The sequence below is a fragment of the Scyliorhinus canicula genome, chromosome 2 (genome assembly GCF_902713615.1).
Source record: "Scyliorhinus canicula chromosome 2, sScyCan1.1, whole genome shotgun sequence".
Lineage (NCBI taxonomy): Eukaryota > Metazoa > Chordata > Chondrichthyes > Carcharhiniformes > Scyliorhinidae > Scyliorhinus > Scyliorhinus canicula.
The window spans coordinates 44,817,436-44,834,645 of NC_052147.1; the positions used below are offsets into that span (position 1 = coordinate 44,817,436).

The window sequence follows — 17,210 nt, forward strand, 5'->3', positions numbered from 1 at the left end:
CCCGTACCAGCCTCCCCGGACAGGCGCCGGAATGTGGCGACTAGGGGCTTTTCACAGTAACTTCATTGAAGCCTACTCGTGACAATAAGCGATTTTCATTTTTTCACACTCTTTCCTCTGTCAGCTGAGGCTCGCCAGGCCTTCAACTGCATCAAGGAGGACATTGCCAAAGCGGCCATGCGGGCGGTGGATGAATCCGTCCCCTTCCAGGTAGAAAGCGACGCCTCAGCGGTTGCTCTCGCAGCCACTCTGAATCAGGCAGGGAGACCAGTCGCCTTTTTCTCCCGAACCCTCTCCGCTTCGGAACTTCGACACTCCTCGGTCGAAAAAGAAGCACAAGCCATCGTGGAAGCCATACGACACTGGAGGCATTACCTCGCAGGTAGGAGGTTCACCCTCATCACCAACCAAAGATCTGTTGCCTTCATGTTTGACATCTCACAAAAGGGCAAAATTAAAAATGATAAAATCCTGCGGTGGAGGATCAAACTCTCCACCTACAATTATAGTATTATGTATTGACCGGGGAAGCTCAACGAGCCCCCAGATGCCCTGTCCCGTGGCACGTGCGCCAGCACGCAAGACGACCGCCTGAAAACTATCCACAATGACCTCTGCCACCCGGCTCGCCCACTACGTCAAAGCCCGAAATCTACCTTTCTCCACCGAGGAGGTAAAAGCCATCACCAGGGATTGCCCGATCAGCGCGGAATGCAAACTGCACTTCTAAAGACCAGACAAGGCCCACCTGGTAAAGGCATCCCAGCCCTTTGAACGCCTGAGCATCGATTTCAAAGGGCCACTCCCCTCGACCAATCGAAATGTGTACTTTCTGAACGTCATCGATGAGTTCTCCCGCTTCCCGTTTGCCATCCCGTGCCCTGATATGACCTCCCACACAGTCATCAGAGCCCTGCACAATATCTTCACCCTGTTCGGTTTCCCCAGCTACGTACACAGCGACAGGGGTTCATCCTTTATGAGCGACGAGCTGCGTCAGTACTTGCTCGACAAGGGCATCGCCTCGAGCAGGACTACCAGCTACAACCCCAGGAGGAACGGGCAGGTGGAGAGGGAGAACGCGACGGTCTAGAAGACCGTCCTACTGACCCTCCGGTCCAGGAATCTCCCGACCTCCCATTGGCAGGAGGTCCTCCCCGACGCGCTCCATGCTATTAGATCCCTCCTATTCACCGCCACCAACCAGACCCCTCACGAACGGCTATTTGATTTTTCTAGGGGCACTACCACGGGGGTTTCGCTCCCAGCATGGTTGAAGACACCGGGCCTGGTTCTCCTCCGGAAGCACGTCCGGGCACACAAAACTGATCCGCTCGTACAAAGAGTGCTCCTACTCCATTCGAACCCCCAATACGCTTTCATCGAATACCCTGATGGCCGTCAGGACACCGTTTCCCTCCGGGACCTGGCGCCTGCAAGATTCAACTCCACCACCACTACCGCCGAGGTACCCCCCATGCTACACCCCACCCAACCCTCCGCGCCCTGCACCCCCGCACCTATAGGTTCACCACCCATGCTCCGCGCCCCCGTGCCTATAGGTTTCCTGCGATCCCCATCACCCGTCGCATCGATTGGGTACGAAGCTCAGACCGAATCACCCCCGGAGTCCACCATCATACCCTCACCGACCGCCACCACCCAGCCACCCGAAGAGGCTGCAACCCCGGTGCTCCGCCAATCCCAAAGGATGACTCGGCCACGGACCAGCTCAATTTGTAGACCCGTCACCTCCGCCGGACTTGATTTTTTTACAGGGGGTGAATGTGGTGAATTATATGCCATCGTAATTCACACTGTATTGCCTTGCATGTAATGTGTCCTTGTGGGATCTGTATTTGAGCCGTTGCGCGCCTCTGCCCATAGGGGGAGATGAGGAGTTTATACTGGGCTCCACCCTTGGCTCCTCCCACTAACTGGAAGTATAAAGCACTGCAGCCATAAGCCTGCTCTCAGTTCCTCTGGTCGCAGGCTGGCTTAGTTGTAAGACTATTAAAACCACAGTTTACTTCCAATCACGTGTCTAGTGAATTGGTGGTCACATCATAGTGTTAATGAGGTCAGTCCATAAGAGGGTCGTTTAGGAGTCTGGTAACAACGGGAAAGAAACTGTTTTTGAGTCTGTTCATGCGTGTTCTCAGACTTTTGTATCGCCTGCCTGATTGAAGAAGTTGGAAGAGTGAGTAAGCCGGGTGGGAGGGATCCTTGATTATGCTGCCCGCTTTCCCCAGGCAGCGGGAGGTGTAGATGGAGTCAATGGCTGGGAGGCAGGTTTGTGTGATGAACTGGGCTGTATTCATGACTCTCTGAAGTTTCTTGTGGTGTTGGGCTGAGCAGTTGCCATACCAGGCTGTGGTGTAGCCAGATAGGATGCTTTCGATGGTGTGGAAAGTTAATGTGGACATGCCAAATTTCCTTAGTTTCCTGAGGAAGTTTAGGCGCTGTTGTGCTTTATTAGTGCTAGTGTTTTGGAGAGGCTTTTGGAGAAGATTGATTCTTTGAAGAGAAAACGTTAATGAGGCATTAAAACATGGGAATAAATTTAATGAATAAAATGCATTTTTTAAAACATTGGGCAGGATTCTCCGGCCAAGTCCGCCCGGCGACCATAGAATCCCGCCCGCGATCAATGGACTTCTTCACTGTTCGCGTCTTGCCGTGGCGTTCTTGCGGTGGGCGGTGCGGAAGAATCCAGCCCATTGGTTTCAACCCCCGTTTGGACTGTCAGAAATTTTAGTTGTCAAAGAATTAAATGGCAAATGGAAAAAAAAAATCAGAAAGTCTTTTGGGAAAATTATTCGTAGCCAGTGGTTGGATGGTGCAATCTGGATAATAAATTTATACAATCATTTTCCATGATAAATGTGGACACAAGAATTTGGACAAAAGCATGGCAACAGGAACTGAAGCAGCACAAACAGAAATGGCATGCAGCTACAGATTTTATATAACGTTATATGCACATGCAGACAGATATAACTGCATCAAGATCATTCTTGTATATCTGGTCACCGATAAATACCCTGTGTGAAACAGAACAGGCTTCACTGCTCATCTGCGGGAATCCTTACTTAGACTTATACTTAGAAGCTGCTGTGTCGAGAGATGCATGAGGCAGATTAAGCACTCTATTCTCTCCTGTCCAGAACCAAAGTTCTCAGGTCGCTCCAGCATCTGTTGACCAGCTGGAGATCTCTACTGACAGCCTGGCAGCAGTTTATCTTGGGTCGCCCCCTTCTTGTATGTCCAGTAGGAGCCTGCTGCATATGGCTTCATCTTATTATTCTCGCCATTGTCTGGGTATTAAGGAAGTCGACCAAGGATAATCTTGGATTGAAACGGATCAGCGATGACCAACCTACAGATCTGGCCTCTGCTGATGGCCATTGCTGCCCTGTCAGGCAGCATAACAGCATTTCAACAACTCTTAATTCAATCAGCAATCAGGCTGGCAGAATGGGACTCACCATAAATGCCAAGAAAACAAAAAAAAAAAATGACAACGGGAAACCACCAGCAAATGACAGATATTTATGTCAATCAAAATAAAATTTGCATCACAGTGGTTAGCACTGCTGCCTACGGCGCTGAGGACCTGGGTTTGAATCCCGACCCTGGGTCACTGTGGAGTTTGCACATTCTCCCCGTATCTGCGTGGGTTTCACCCCCACAACCCAAAGGTGTGCAGAATAGGTGGATTGGCCATGCTAAATTGCCCCTTAATTTGGAAAAAAAAATTATTGGGTACTCTAAATTTATAACATTTTAAAAATTAAAAAATAAATAAAATTGGCATTCTACAAGATTTCGTCCACCTGGGCAGCTTCATTAATACCCAGGGAGGCATCAACAAAGAGCTCATTGTGTGAAAAGGTGAAGCAACATCAGACAGGATCTTTTTCTGCTAGGTTCTCAAAATGAGTCTGCTGATTCATTTTCAAATGGGCACAGGCTTGAAGCAGAAATCTGCCCCGGTAATGACACTTGTTGGCACTAAAGTCATAAACTGATTTCGAGAGACAACATGAATGTCTGGTGTGGAAAATTAACAAAACGTACATTGGCTTAATATTTTGATTCAGGGCTTCAAGCACATTGCTTTACTCTTTTCTTCATATTCCTGACATGTGAGTGCTGGGTGCTACTTAATTCCCAGTGTGAAATTGCACTAGCATTGTTCCCCTTCACCTTGATCAGCCAAAAATTCAATGGAAAAGTACAAAGAATGGTAAGGGTTCAAATGACCAATTTTACACTTCACAATATCATTCCGATAAAAACTTCAGTCCATATGTAATAGACGATGAAAATTGTTCACCATATGTTGTCAAACAAAAACAAAGCCAAAATTAAAATACTTTGCAACAGACGCAATAAAACCTTTCATAAGGGATACATGTACAATGTTTAACCATTAGGTGGCAGTGATTGACTGTTCTTCAAGACTACTATGCAATACTAACTGTGAAGAATTAACAGGGCTATTGGCAGAACTCTAAAGTTCAGCTGTAAAATGGGTAAATCAGAGTGGCCGCATGTTATGCATCTCACCTACTTTACCTGAGCACTGAAATTGAAAGTTCCAGAGTACAAATCCTTACTTCTGCTAATGATTAAGCCTCACAAAATTACAAATTAATGACTCCTTTTTAATTTGAAGAAGCTCTTTTCGTTTATAATCTTTATTTATGTTTCATTGATTGACTGAAATTGAAGAAACCAGTTTAAAATAAAAACCTTTTCTCTATCCACTCCAAATATCAGAGCACCCCTGGTAACTTTCCTCCAATAACAGAACTGAGAAGACTCAGCATCAGGGGGTGTAACAAAACGGTGAAGTCTATCTCTCCCCCTCATGCATACATATAAAACCCGAGCTGGATTCTCTGGACCCCCATACGCGTGTTTCTCTGCGGTGTTGACTGGTTCCGGGATTCTCTCTTCGCGCCGCTTGTCAATGGGATTTCTCATTGAAGCCACCCCCACGCCACTGGGAAACTCACCGGGCGGTGGTGCGCCATCAGTGGGAAAAGAGAATCCCAATGACTGAAGAATACCGACCCTTGTTTACACAAAGTACTGCAGACATATTTCGAAATTAAATGGCTTTTGTGTTCAGCCTAGATGTGAATGTGATCACACAGTTTTGGTGAGTGTAATAATTCCAGATGTAGAAAGAAATGAAATGAAAATCGCTTATTGTCACAAGTAGGCTTCAAATGAAGTTTCTGTGAAAAGCCCCTAGTCGCCACATTCCAGCACCTGTTTGGGGAGGCTGGTACGGGAATTGAACCGTGCTGCTGGCCTGCCTTGGTCTGTTTTGAAAGCCATCGATTTAGCCCTGTGCTAAACCAGGACCTGACTCATTGATCACAGAATTTACAGTGCAGAAGGAGACCATTCGGCCCATTGAGTTTGGTAAGAGCACCCTACCTAAGCTCACACCTCCACCCTATCCCCGTAACCCAGCAACCCCATTTAACCCTTTTTGGACACTCAGGGCAATTTAGCATGGCCAATCCATCTAACCTGAACATCTTTGGACTGTGGGAGGGAACCGGAGCACCCGAAGGAAACCAATCAGACACGGGGAGAATGTTCAGACTCCGCACAGACAATGACCCAAGCTGGGAATCGAACCTGGAACCCTGGAGCTGTGAAACAACAGTGCTAACCACTAAGCTACCATGCCACCCAGAGGACAAACTGGTTTATATTAAAGTAAAAATAAAACCAATGCAGTGGCACACAGGCCAAACGTCCCAATCATTAACTATTGGGAGCTGCCGATCCCGGTCTGGGAGCTACATTTAAAGGTCCCCCTGACAAGCCCCAATTGGATGGGCCTCCACTCGCTAACCACGGGAACTCATATTCTATGAAGCCCACGGGCAGATCAATCAGCGATCCACTGTGGTCCTCATGAGGGTGATCACAGTGAGGAATTCTAATATCTGCGTGGCTTTAGAAACTGGGTTGCCAGTCACGTTTGTGATAAAACAAAGAGTCCATTTGGATTTATCAGTGAAAGCAGATTTAACATTTATTTTAATTTCTCATCGTATTATGCTGTTATTTTAAGATGTATTTTGGTGCACTGTGCCACTAGCTGATGCTGGTATTGACTCAAGCTGTTGCATACTGTTAGCAGTATTGTACACAGCTTTTACTGAACCTTTTGTATTATGATCTTGGTATCTCAGGTTGCTTCGATCAGGTATGCTAGGGGTACACCCGTTTGAAAAGTAACTGATCTTGGTTCTTTTCATTACCTCTGAGAGAGCTGAAAATCCCAATTTGAACCTTTTATTTACCAAGACAGGCTCAAAGAGATTTAACAGTGATTTAATGGAGGTTTGTAAATGATGAAAGGAGTGGGTTGTGTTTATGTAGATATTTTATTACATCGACTAAGTTTGGTAGACCAGTGGGTTACAATTGCAAGTGATGGAAAGTCAGATGGTTAGATGTGAAGTATTTGCTCCTTTCCCAAAGAATAGTGGTCCTGCTGGACTGTGCGGTGAAAGCTGATTTACTGAATTCCTTCAAGTAACAACTGGATTGATGTCTGGCTGAAGCGAAGATGACGTTGTACAAAGGTAGGTACTGCATAATAGTGTCGGCATCAGAGTGAGCTTCTGGACTAGGTTTAGTCATCTACGAAGATAGGAAAGAATCTTACTTCCCTTAAATTACTTGGATTTCTAGTTTCACCCAGGAAATTTAATGTTGTTAAGTGTGTGTCAGGTGTGTGTGTGTGTGTGTGTGTGTGTGTGTGTGTGTGTGTGTGTGTGTGTGTGTGTGTGAGGCGGTGTTCGTCCGGGGGGGGGTTGTGTCAGGTGTGTGTGCTTGTCTGTATCAGGGGGAGTGTCTGTGTGTGTGTCAGGGAGCTGTATGTGTGTTGGGGGTATGTGCGTATGTGTCAGGGTGTGTGTGTGTCAGGGTGTGTTTGTGTGTGTGTGTGTGTGTGCGCATCCTGCGATGAATGTTAGGAAAAATATAGCGACCAAGACACAAAAGCAGAAGTTCTGATGCTGGAACCCAACATGCTTCTTTTTAGAAGCTGATCACACCTTTGTAGAAGAGGGCATTTTAGAACGTCCAGAATTTTCATCAAGGTCGCTCCGATTTTAAAGCACTCCTAAATTTTTTTATTCACTCATGTGTTGTGCGAGTCGCTGGCTAGGCCGGTACTTATAGCCCACCCTTAATTGCCCTTGAAAAGGTGGTGACAGGCTACCTTCTTAAAACACTGCAGTCCGTATGCTGTACGAACATCCACAGTGCTGTTAGGAAGGGAGTTGCAGGATTTTGACCCAGCGACCATGAGGGAACGGTAATTAAGGGCGCAATTCTCCGGAACAAGTTCAAAGTGCTGTAATGAGCGGGAATTGCCACGTGTTCCCCGGTGCTCGGTCGGCAACACTATTGATCCACTTAACGAGGCCTCACGGGCTTTCTGCCCTGAATGCCAGCTGGCCAGTTGATTCGCCGGGACCACGCTCGCCAGCCCCCCACTGACAATGCCGAGCAGCAGTATGTCTGCCTGACTGGGGGATGTCACCAGTAGCAGGCTGACCTTGATGGGGTTCTGCAGGATATATCCCGCAATCAGATGGGAATGGCCAAGGTTGTGCGGAGGCACACCCAGTCACAGGTGGGCATGGCTGAGGCATTGCAGAGCATGGTCCGTGATGCACAATCAATGGACACGATAGGGTGTAGTCCGAATCAAAAGGCTTTAATCAGCAAGAAGTGACCCCAGCAGGAGGAGTACAGAAATGGCCTGGCTGCTGGGGAACACGGGTTCTTATACCCTGCCTCGTAGGCGCAGCTACCTTCCTCTCGACCAATGAGAATACAGAGAACACGATACTTGGGCCAATGGGCAGCGGGCTCTCTGCACCAATGGCAGCTCACACTCCCAGGTACCGTAATACCCCCAGTCGTACTACCACAGTCCGGTTACTGGGGAATGTGTCCCAGTCACTGAGGAGCATTGCCAAGGGCGTCGACATGATGGTGCAGACTACGGGGAACCACCATGACTGGCAGAGCCAGATCATGCAGGGGCAGCCGGGGCTTGAACTAGCTGCGCCTCTGTCCCAAGGTGAACCCCATGGCCCTATGGGCACCGGCCGGGAGGAGGGGGTGCTGAGTGCAAACCCGGACCCGTCCTACGGGGCGGCGACGGTGGCCAACACAACTCCCGTATTTCAGCCCTCTGATGAGGCCGCGTCTCGGGGTCAGCACATGGGACAGGGCGGCACGGCTCTGCAGGTGCCGTCGACAAGTGAGCAGCGGCCCTCCAGCCCCAGAGGACATCAAAGGCCACGGGACGAGGTAAGCAGCTGGCTGCCCGCACCTCTGATGTGCATCCTGGGGAAACACCAAGACGTAGTGGTAGATCTAGGAGGCCAGGCACATTCAGCATCACGGAGGGCACTCTGATAGGGGAGGGGCTAGGTAGGGGGTGGGGAGGAGGTGGCATTGGGGGCCGGGCAGAGGGGGGGGGGGTTTGGGGGGGCACTATCGGGAATGGGGTATTGTGCAGCACATTAAACAACTTTATGCACAAACATTATGATGTCTCTGTCACTTTTTTCCGCGATGCGGGCTGACCCCTGGACCCTTTGTCTGTGTCTCCAGGCAACTCCCCTCCCCGTGACACCCACACACCCTCCGGCTGTTCCCGTGCCCCAGGAGCTGTGTCCCATCCCCTGGATGTTCAGATGTTGGCTGCTGCGTTGTGGTGTTGGCTCCCACACAGTGTCCAGATATCAAGGTTTGATTGAAATGCCAAGCAATGACTCCCACATGCTGCATGCCCACCTACCCACAGGAACCCACTTGGCATGTGCCAAGTGCTCACTTAACCACGACTGCCAATTCCCTATTAGCGATTGTCTTCAGCCGCGCAGTCAGCAGCCTCAGCAGTTGGTGGCGGTTATGGGCGATTGGTGGGGCAGATGGGCAGGGATTGCCCTGGCATGGGGTTGGGATCCAAGGGTTGGCAGAGTGGTGCCGCGAGCGATTATCCTCCCAGATGCCCCCCCAATGCCTCCCCACACCCTTCCATGGTGGCCCTGTGGGGGATCTCTCTCCCCCCCCCCCCCCCACCGAGCACTGGGATGGCAAGGCCAGCGGTCCGGGACATTGGATGACAGGTGGCTCTCGTTAATTGCATGGAAATGTGGCTTAATTGGTGATAATTGGTTTCTCGCCATGCTGCGGTGAGATTCCGAATTTGCCTACGGGAGCAGGCTGGTTGCATCTCAAACTGTTTGGCACCTGGCGTGGTTCCCGTTTTTGGCCCCTCCCGCTATTCACCAGCCTTGTTACGCTTAAGCGAGAGTGGCTAGCTCAGTCGGTAGAGCATGAGACTCTTAATCTCAGGGTCGTGTGTTCGAGCCCCACGTTGGGCGGTCAGATTTTATGAGCAACACAGTGGTTAGCACAGTTGCTTCACAGCTCCAAGGGTTCTGGGTTCGATTCCCAGCAATGGTCACTGTCTGTGCAGACTCTGCACATTCTCGCCCTGTCTGCGTGGGTTTCCTCCGGGTGCTCCGGTTTCCTCTCAGTGTCCAAAGATGTGCACGTTAGGTGGACTGGCCATGATAAATTGCCCTTAGTATCCAAAAAAGGTTACGTGGGATATTGGGATAGGTTGGAAGTGTGGGCTTAAGTGGTGTTCTCTTTCCAGGGCTGGTGCAGACTCGATAAGCCGAATGGCCTCTTTCTACACTGTAAATTCTATGATCGCGCCCATAGTTCCAAGGCAGGATGGTGAGTGACTGGAGGGGAACTTTCAGGTGGTGGTGCTCCCACTTAACTGCTGTCCTTGTCCTCTTGGATGGTTAGGTTGTGGGTTTGGAATTTGCTGCCGAAAGAGCCCTGGTAAGTTTCTGTGATGCATCTTGTAAATGGTACTTACTACTGCCGCTGTGCCTTGGTGGTGGAGGAGTGAATTTTGAGGTGGTGGATGGGGCATCACTCAAGCGGCTGCTATGTCCTGAATGGTGTCAAGCTTCCGGAGTGTTGTTTGCGCTGCGTTTATCCAGGCAAGTGGAGAGTATTCCGTCACTTCTGACTTGTGCCTTGTAGATGGTGGACAGGCTTTGGGGAGTCAGGAGGTGAGTTACTCGCTGCAGAATTTCCAGCCTCTGACCTGCTCTAGCCGCATTATTTAAGGGGAGATGGTTGCATTTGTTTTGTTGGAAATAGTCATTGTCTTATACTTGTGTGGCATGAATGTTACTTTGTGTATACTTATAATGTTACTGTGCAAATGAGTGGAGGCAGAAATAGTAAAAAAGGAGAGTAAACACGGTTGCCACCTTTACAGTTCATCATGGGATATGTTGTATTTGTATTCACTAAAATGAGTCATGGCATTGCGCCATTGCTATGATACGAACATGTAAGTGACCATTAAATAATGGGGTTGCCAGGTTTTTAATTCTGAAACTGGCAACTGGCAAACAGCCAAGTTAAAGAATTGTAATAGTAGAAAAGTCTTTCGGTACATTGGAATAGATTATCCACTGGATAAAGTGTTATTCTGCATTGTACAATATTGAAAGAGCATCGCAGATACGTTAAGCCTTCTGTTTGGCTGTTTGTAAGCGTTGACAGATGGATAAGGTGTCGACTGCCTTTAAAAACACTAATGGATTCTGAAGTGCAGAGTTTGTATTTACAGCTCCTCTGGGGAATATGGGATTTATAGCTTGGCTGACTTCCAAAGCACTAATGGGTTCTGAAGTGCTGAGTATGTTCAATCAGCTGTCCTGGGGAATAAGAGTTTGATGGCTTTGACAGATTTACATGCTTTGGAAGAGGCTTATACTTTTTCCACGTGCCTATTCGAGTGCTGTTTGTTTATTTTGAGAGGTGTATGTGATTCTGAAGGGGCTTGTGGTTTATCAAATCCCTATTCGATGCATGTTTGTTTATTTTGATAAATATATGAGATGCTGAAGAGGCCTATGGTTTTCAAGTACTTTTTCAAGGGATGTGTGATAATTTGGCAGATTTATTATCTTTTCAACATGTTATTATAAGGCCTCTGAGTTGGGATTAAAAATGAATACTGGGTGAGTTGGTGGGGATGAAGGTTAGGGTGGAGTGAGGGTGGTAGGGGATTAAAGGGGGCGAGAGGGTAGTAAGTGAATGGGATTATAGGGTAATAGTGACATGGGGAGAAGGGTATTTGAGTAAAGAGAGGGGGAAATGTCGGTCAGGGGACTGAGGGTGACTTTGCACTCATCTGGAGTGTTACCTTTATGTGGATGAGCCATCGAAGAACCAGGTCAAATGTTTCTGGAGGTGGCCTTTTAACTTGGCCACTTTGACACTGCAGCAGCCCCGTCTTTCAGCCAGCACACCCTCCAAGACATGAAGATCCTGGTGGCCGGCACAGCTGGGATGGAGGTTGGATCACAATGTGAGATCAATCCTGACTCCGGATTCACGCCTCCAATGAGTACGTTTCAACCAAGGAGTTTTGTAAGATTTAAAACAGAAAGGTGTATTCGTCCAGCCTGCGATGATCTGCAAGTTTCTTTTCATTTTCCAAAAAACTTCAAAAGAGGCTGGAGATAGATTCTCAAAGTTTCATTTCACTCAAATGTCAGTGTTTAAAATACCAAACTCTGATTTCCTTCTATTATAAACTGTCAAAGGTCATCTTGCAGGCAAGTTAGATAATTCATACATTAGGAGAGCATCCAATGTGAAATGTTTAGGAATATTAGCCTCCACGGGATTAATATCAAACAGCTCTGGACAGCCGGTCTCTGAACTGAGCCACTAGGCAGGGTTATCGATCATCAGCATCTGTGGGCACTTTCGTTAACAAAGGAGAATAGATTATTCAGCAAGAATGGATTTATTTTTCACATCAGGAAATATTAGCAGTATTTCAGTTTGTTCTTTCAACAATTGTAAATCTAATTGGAAGATGAATCTGAACAGTTGTTTCCTATTGATTGGTTGCCTAGGACCACGGAAAATGCACCTCTTCATTCTGGTTTCAGATCCAGTTCAAAGCTCCTTTTCTTTAAGAAAGACTACAAAGCCTTTTTAGGGTTTAACCTTTTTGACTTGTAAAAAATATGTAAACTGTACAAAGAACATTTTCAAAGATAGTTTTTGCTTGTTTCGGCAAAATCGATTTTCCTATAACTTCGGACCTCTGGAACGTCGTACCTAGGACCCCAAAGATGTGCCGGGGAACCCCGTGTAAGGACTGCATGGCAAGCTCAAACTTCCTTTGAGCAGTTATGCTGCACTGTGAAGCTTCCAATACTCCAATTTAAACTGCAGACTTTGATGGTTCTGACTGTCTTACTGGAACAGTTATCCAGGAAAAGTTAGAAGCATCAAAAGCACTTCTGGGTAACTGTAGTACTGACACCATTCAATCCCACTGGACCCTTCTCCCCCACCCCCAACTACCCTACCGACCCCTCATGGGACTCCCCCAATCCCCCTGACTGTCCTGCACTCTCTGGCTATGCCTCCCGACTTCACCCCATTACCCCTCCATCCCGCTGACTACCCCTGGCCACCCTCCCCACCTCCAACTACCCATCCATTCTACCCCACCCACTGAATCCCTCTAACCACTGTCCTACCTAGTCACCTTTCACACCTTTACGCCAGTAACATTAGCACAAATCGTGTTAAAAAGGCCAAACCAGGGGATTTTAAGTGTGAGTGAGTTACAGCCAAAACCAATTGTGAGTTTTCAAGATCAGTTCAGCTAAATGAGGCAATCAGGTTACTTTTGCACTGTGCTATTAGGCTCTTCAAATTGTGTTAATTTTCATAGGCGCATAGACACTAGTCGGCTTGCTTTAAGCATCGATAAATGAATCTACAGAGAAAGCGACTAGTATATAATTCAATATTTTATTAAAATTCAAACTGGACACTTATTAAAAATGCTACTTTTTTCAGCTGCATTAATACAAATGAATCAGGTTTCCTGATTTAATACATTAGTGCCTATTTTTTACTGGAAATCAAAAAGAGTGACAATTCATCTTGCAGCTGAATGGCAGATTTTGTGCGTGAGTTTATGCAAATTAGATTTAATCAGGACTTGAAGAAAACCCTAATCAATGCAATTCCACGTGCACTCTGAGCACAATTTCAGAATCACGGTCCAAACAGAAATCCTCCTCAACATCAGTTGACGAGTTCTCCAATAACGCATTTTATACTTTTAAACAGAAAGCTTTAGTTTAGATCAGTTATGAGACTAATCATGCAGTAATCTGTTAGCTACAAACCTCTTTGCTGGAGAGGGCATTAAAAATGAATTCATCGAACGGTGAACAATAAATATTATAAAGTATCTGGTTATAAAAGTAATCGATATGATGGAGTTCAACCACCTTAAATGGGAAATGCAGACAAATGCATTTTATGAAGTTTGTTTAAATCGCGGGTTGAACCTATTGTCAGGGCAATCAGTATTAGCCAGTACAATGCAGCTAAATACGAAAAGGAAACTAGGCTTCTTGTCCTTGAAGCTTAGCTTGGATTTCTCAAAACACTTCATCTCCAGACTGGATTCAGTGACTGTTCCTTACCCATTTGTGAAGACCTGTGGGATTTTTGTCATGTAAGAGGCACTGTATAAATGAAAGTTAGGGTTAGGCAAGAATGGACAATACTCATCTTTATGAGGCTGCCACATTGAAATGATGGAGCGAGTAGAAGGGTTAAATATTAGCTCCGCTATAACTGTTCTATTTGATTTTAACTGACTCTGAAAAAACATATATGATTTGAAATAGATTCAATCAGATTTCAATCAGAACCTTTTTCAATAGCCAAAGGAATTGGCTCAGATTTCTGAGCAGAACAATTATTGGTTCCAGAAACGCTACATATTACTCTCTTACTTTGAGAGGAAATCTGGTCATTAGGATTTCTTAAACAGCAATTTTTACACAAACACACACCTCAAAGATTTTGGGCGCAGTTCAATAGGAATAAGTCCCGTTTCGAGTGCCTTTTGACAGGTGTTTCCCGGCGCTGGCAGCGGCGAGAACGGCCGCGCTATAAACGGGTCTCTGCTTCATTTCTGGGCCTTGACGAGGAATGCGCCGCCGAGGCTGCCCAGTCCCAACTCCTGCAATAATAAGCTCTGCTCTCCGGTGCAGTAAGAGATCGGACTTCATATGTAAATGGTGCCCCAATCTCTAGACCCCCTACTGCAGCCAGCCAGACACCCTCACCCCATGCGTGACACCCTGGCAGTGTCCCTGCCTGAAAGTGGCAACTGGCACCTTGCCACTGCCAGGATGGCCACCGGGTGGCACTGTCAGTGTGCACAGGTGGCACTGCCAGGGCGTTAGGCTGGCAGTGTCACAGTGCCCTGGTGGCATCAGGGATACCAGGGTACCACCCTGCCCAGAGCCTGACCACGCAGGGGCCTACAATCGCCTAGGATCCCCCGATTGCCAGGAGGGAGCATTCCCCTCCCAAGAGCTGGTGTAGCTCGTTCACATTTGTGGAAACCAGTGCTAAATGGCACCCGCTCGGGGTCTCTGCATCGAGACTGCTGGGTCCCGGGCGTCGGGCAGATCTGGCGTAGACATATTCACGTGAGAGTAACTGCTCACTTGAATATAGAGGCAGCAGGGTAGCATGGTGGTTAGCATAAATGCTTCACAGCTCCAGGGTCCCAGGTTCGATTCCTGGCTGGGTCACTGTCTGTGTGGAGTCTGCACGTCCTCCCCCTGTGTGCGTGGGTTTCCTCCGGGTGCTCCGGTTTCCTCCCACAGTCCAAAGATGTGCGGGTTAGGTGGATTGGCCATGCTAAATTGCCCGTAGTGTCCTAATAAAAGTAAGGTTAAGGGGGGGTTGGGTTACGGGTATAGGGTGGATACGTGGGTTTGAGTAGGGTGATCATGGCTCGGCACAACATTGAGGGCCGAAGGGCCTGTTCTGTGCTGTACTGTTCTATGTTCTATATGCAAATCTGGGTCCTGGCCTCAATGGGTGGGATCTGGATCGTGGCACCGCTCGAGATCTCGTTCGAATCTTGTGAGGTATGACGAGGCCGGTAAATCTCACAAGAGGCCTTTCGTGAGACTTAGCGACCTCATCGCTTCCCGCGTTGGTCACGGTGAGGCCAATACATCGCGCCCATTGAATCTGGAAGATCCACCTGACAGGCACTCCCCCCACACACACTGCCGAGATGTTCTAATGTCCAGGGTCGCTTCCAGCCTCCATCTCGAACTCCAAAGGCAGCCCCAGGCCTTCTCCAGATAAGTCCTGACTTTTTCCGTCATGTTGATCCAGATGTGCTGTGGATCGATGTGTTTTCCCGTTTACATAACGGAGAATTGGGCGGGAGGAGATTCTGGTTGGGGATTTATTTGCATTCCATTAGTATATTGGTTTCACGCTGGCTTCCAGTGGGATTCCCGGTCCACAGCAGTTGGTACTATCGGAAGGTCCCGCATTAAATTTGTGCCAGCGTGAAAGCAATTGTCCCACCAAATTCTAGATTGGTGGGGCTTGGAGAAACTCCGGCCAATGTCTGCACACATGTATCCAAAGATACGCGCACAGACGCAAAAGGTTACAATTCAGGCAATAATAACCTAGTGAAACGGTCGAAACAAATCTAGAAAGGAAGCAAATGTATCCAAATTCAATATATTTCAATTTTTAAAAGCATTTCAATCATATCGAGACCAAAGTTATGCCACTTATTTTGGCACAATTCAACTGGGACACAAAAAATTGTGGAACTAAAACCACAAATTGTCTCCAGCACAAATTCAGTTTATGGATTCTTTTGGACTTATTCAAAAAATAACTGGCTGCACCCCCAAATCAACTTTGCAAGTTTTCTCTACTCGTGCCTATTTGCTGGCCTTCAAGAATGCTGTAATTGTACGCTTTCCTTTTTCTGGCACAAGGACACTCAAGAGGCATTTTAAAAGCTTTTGCTTTTTTTTTACATTTAATTATGAAAATGGTAGAGCAATAGAACGAGCAAATGATTCTGTAAAGTATTTTTTAAAAGAGTCATTTTCAGTCTTATCAGTTGAGCTGCCCAATTGCTGCTTTGTGACATATTTTCTGCGGGATTCTCTGTTGGTGGGGTCCTCAGCTTGGCTGGCAGCGCACTCACGTTCGCAGCTTTCTCAACAGCGTGGGGGTGGCACAATGGGAACGCCCCCATTGTCCGGCTGCTGGGACGGAGGATCCCGCTAACGGTGGGGACAGGCCGTGCCAAGAAGCGGGTCTGGTAGGACGGAGTATCCCGGCCTTTATATTTGGCAATATGCAAATAGGTTGGAACCGAAACTTGAGGGGGAAAAAGAGCTATTTGGCACACAATTTCCATCTGGATTATTGATCACGCACAAAGTAGAAACTCCAGGCCTGAGTGTTTTATTTCCTTCCTTCAGTAAACCCTGTTAATTATTTCATTTTCCTGAATGCGATAAAATACAACTGGAGCTAAAGAAGACAGCTAGAATCATACCATTGTACAAAATATGAAGGGCTGAGGTGGCTAAAAATAGCCATGGCTTCAGGGATGCTGCAAGCTCTGTTGTTCATATGAAACTAAGAGAAGGAACAGTAGATGGCACTCAAGAGAACCTAATGAGCGATTGTAAAAAAGGAGCAAACGGTTACATACCTCCATCTTGTGAGTTCAGCACATTTAAAGCATACACCATTGCATTAGAAAAGGTTGTGGCTTCCTCCTTGCTTGCAAAGTTTAACCCATAGACCTGGCGTGCATCCCGCCATTGGTGGAACGTAGGTGTAGCCTGATTGTACTTCAGTCCCTTCACGATGGAATAGTTTATGACTACCTACAAACAGAAAGCAAATCGGGTGATGAGAGGAGCATTTTCTTTTGTAATTCTAAGCATAATGCATGGCTTAGTCTGCCCTCTAAAACTGAAACCATATGCTATTAATTAAATTAATAAGTTTTTTAAAAGTAGAATTGATAACTTGAGAGTATTAAAGGAGAAACACTTAAGGCTTGGAGGCATTTTTTTTCTGTACACAAATTTACAGATATTCACAGGAATGTATTATAAAATGGAGTAGGTACAATCCTGGAAGGTTAGTTGAGGGCATCGTACTGCCCACCGCCGTTGGCACTGTGCCAAGCCACTTCAAACACATCATAAACT

General features: G+C 47.1%; 1 protein-coding gene and 1 non-coding gene across 5 annotated transcripts in view; one reads left to right on the forward strand and one right to left on the reverse strand.

Moving 5' to 3' along the window:
* Nucleotides 1-17,210, reverse strand: part of LOC119953138 (ena/VASP-like protein) — a 339,662-nt gene that overhangs the window by 88,281 nt on the left and 234,171 nt on the right. For all 4 annotated transcript variants that reach the window (XM_038777050.1, XM_038777070.1, XM_038777035.1 and 1 more), the window contains one exon: nucleotides 16,703-16,880. In XM_038777050.1, the coding sequence (XP_038632978.1) occupies nucleotides 16,703-16,880 (178 nt within the window). The remainder of the gene's footprint in view (nucleotides 1-16,702; nucleotides 16,881-17,210) is intronic.
* On the forward strand, nucleotides 9,374-9,446 carry trnak-cuu. The gene has a single exon. It is a non-coding gene; the product is annotated as a tRNA-Lys (tRNA).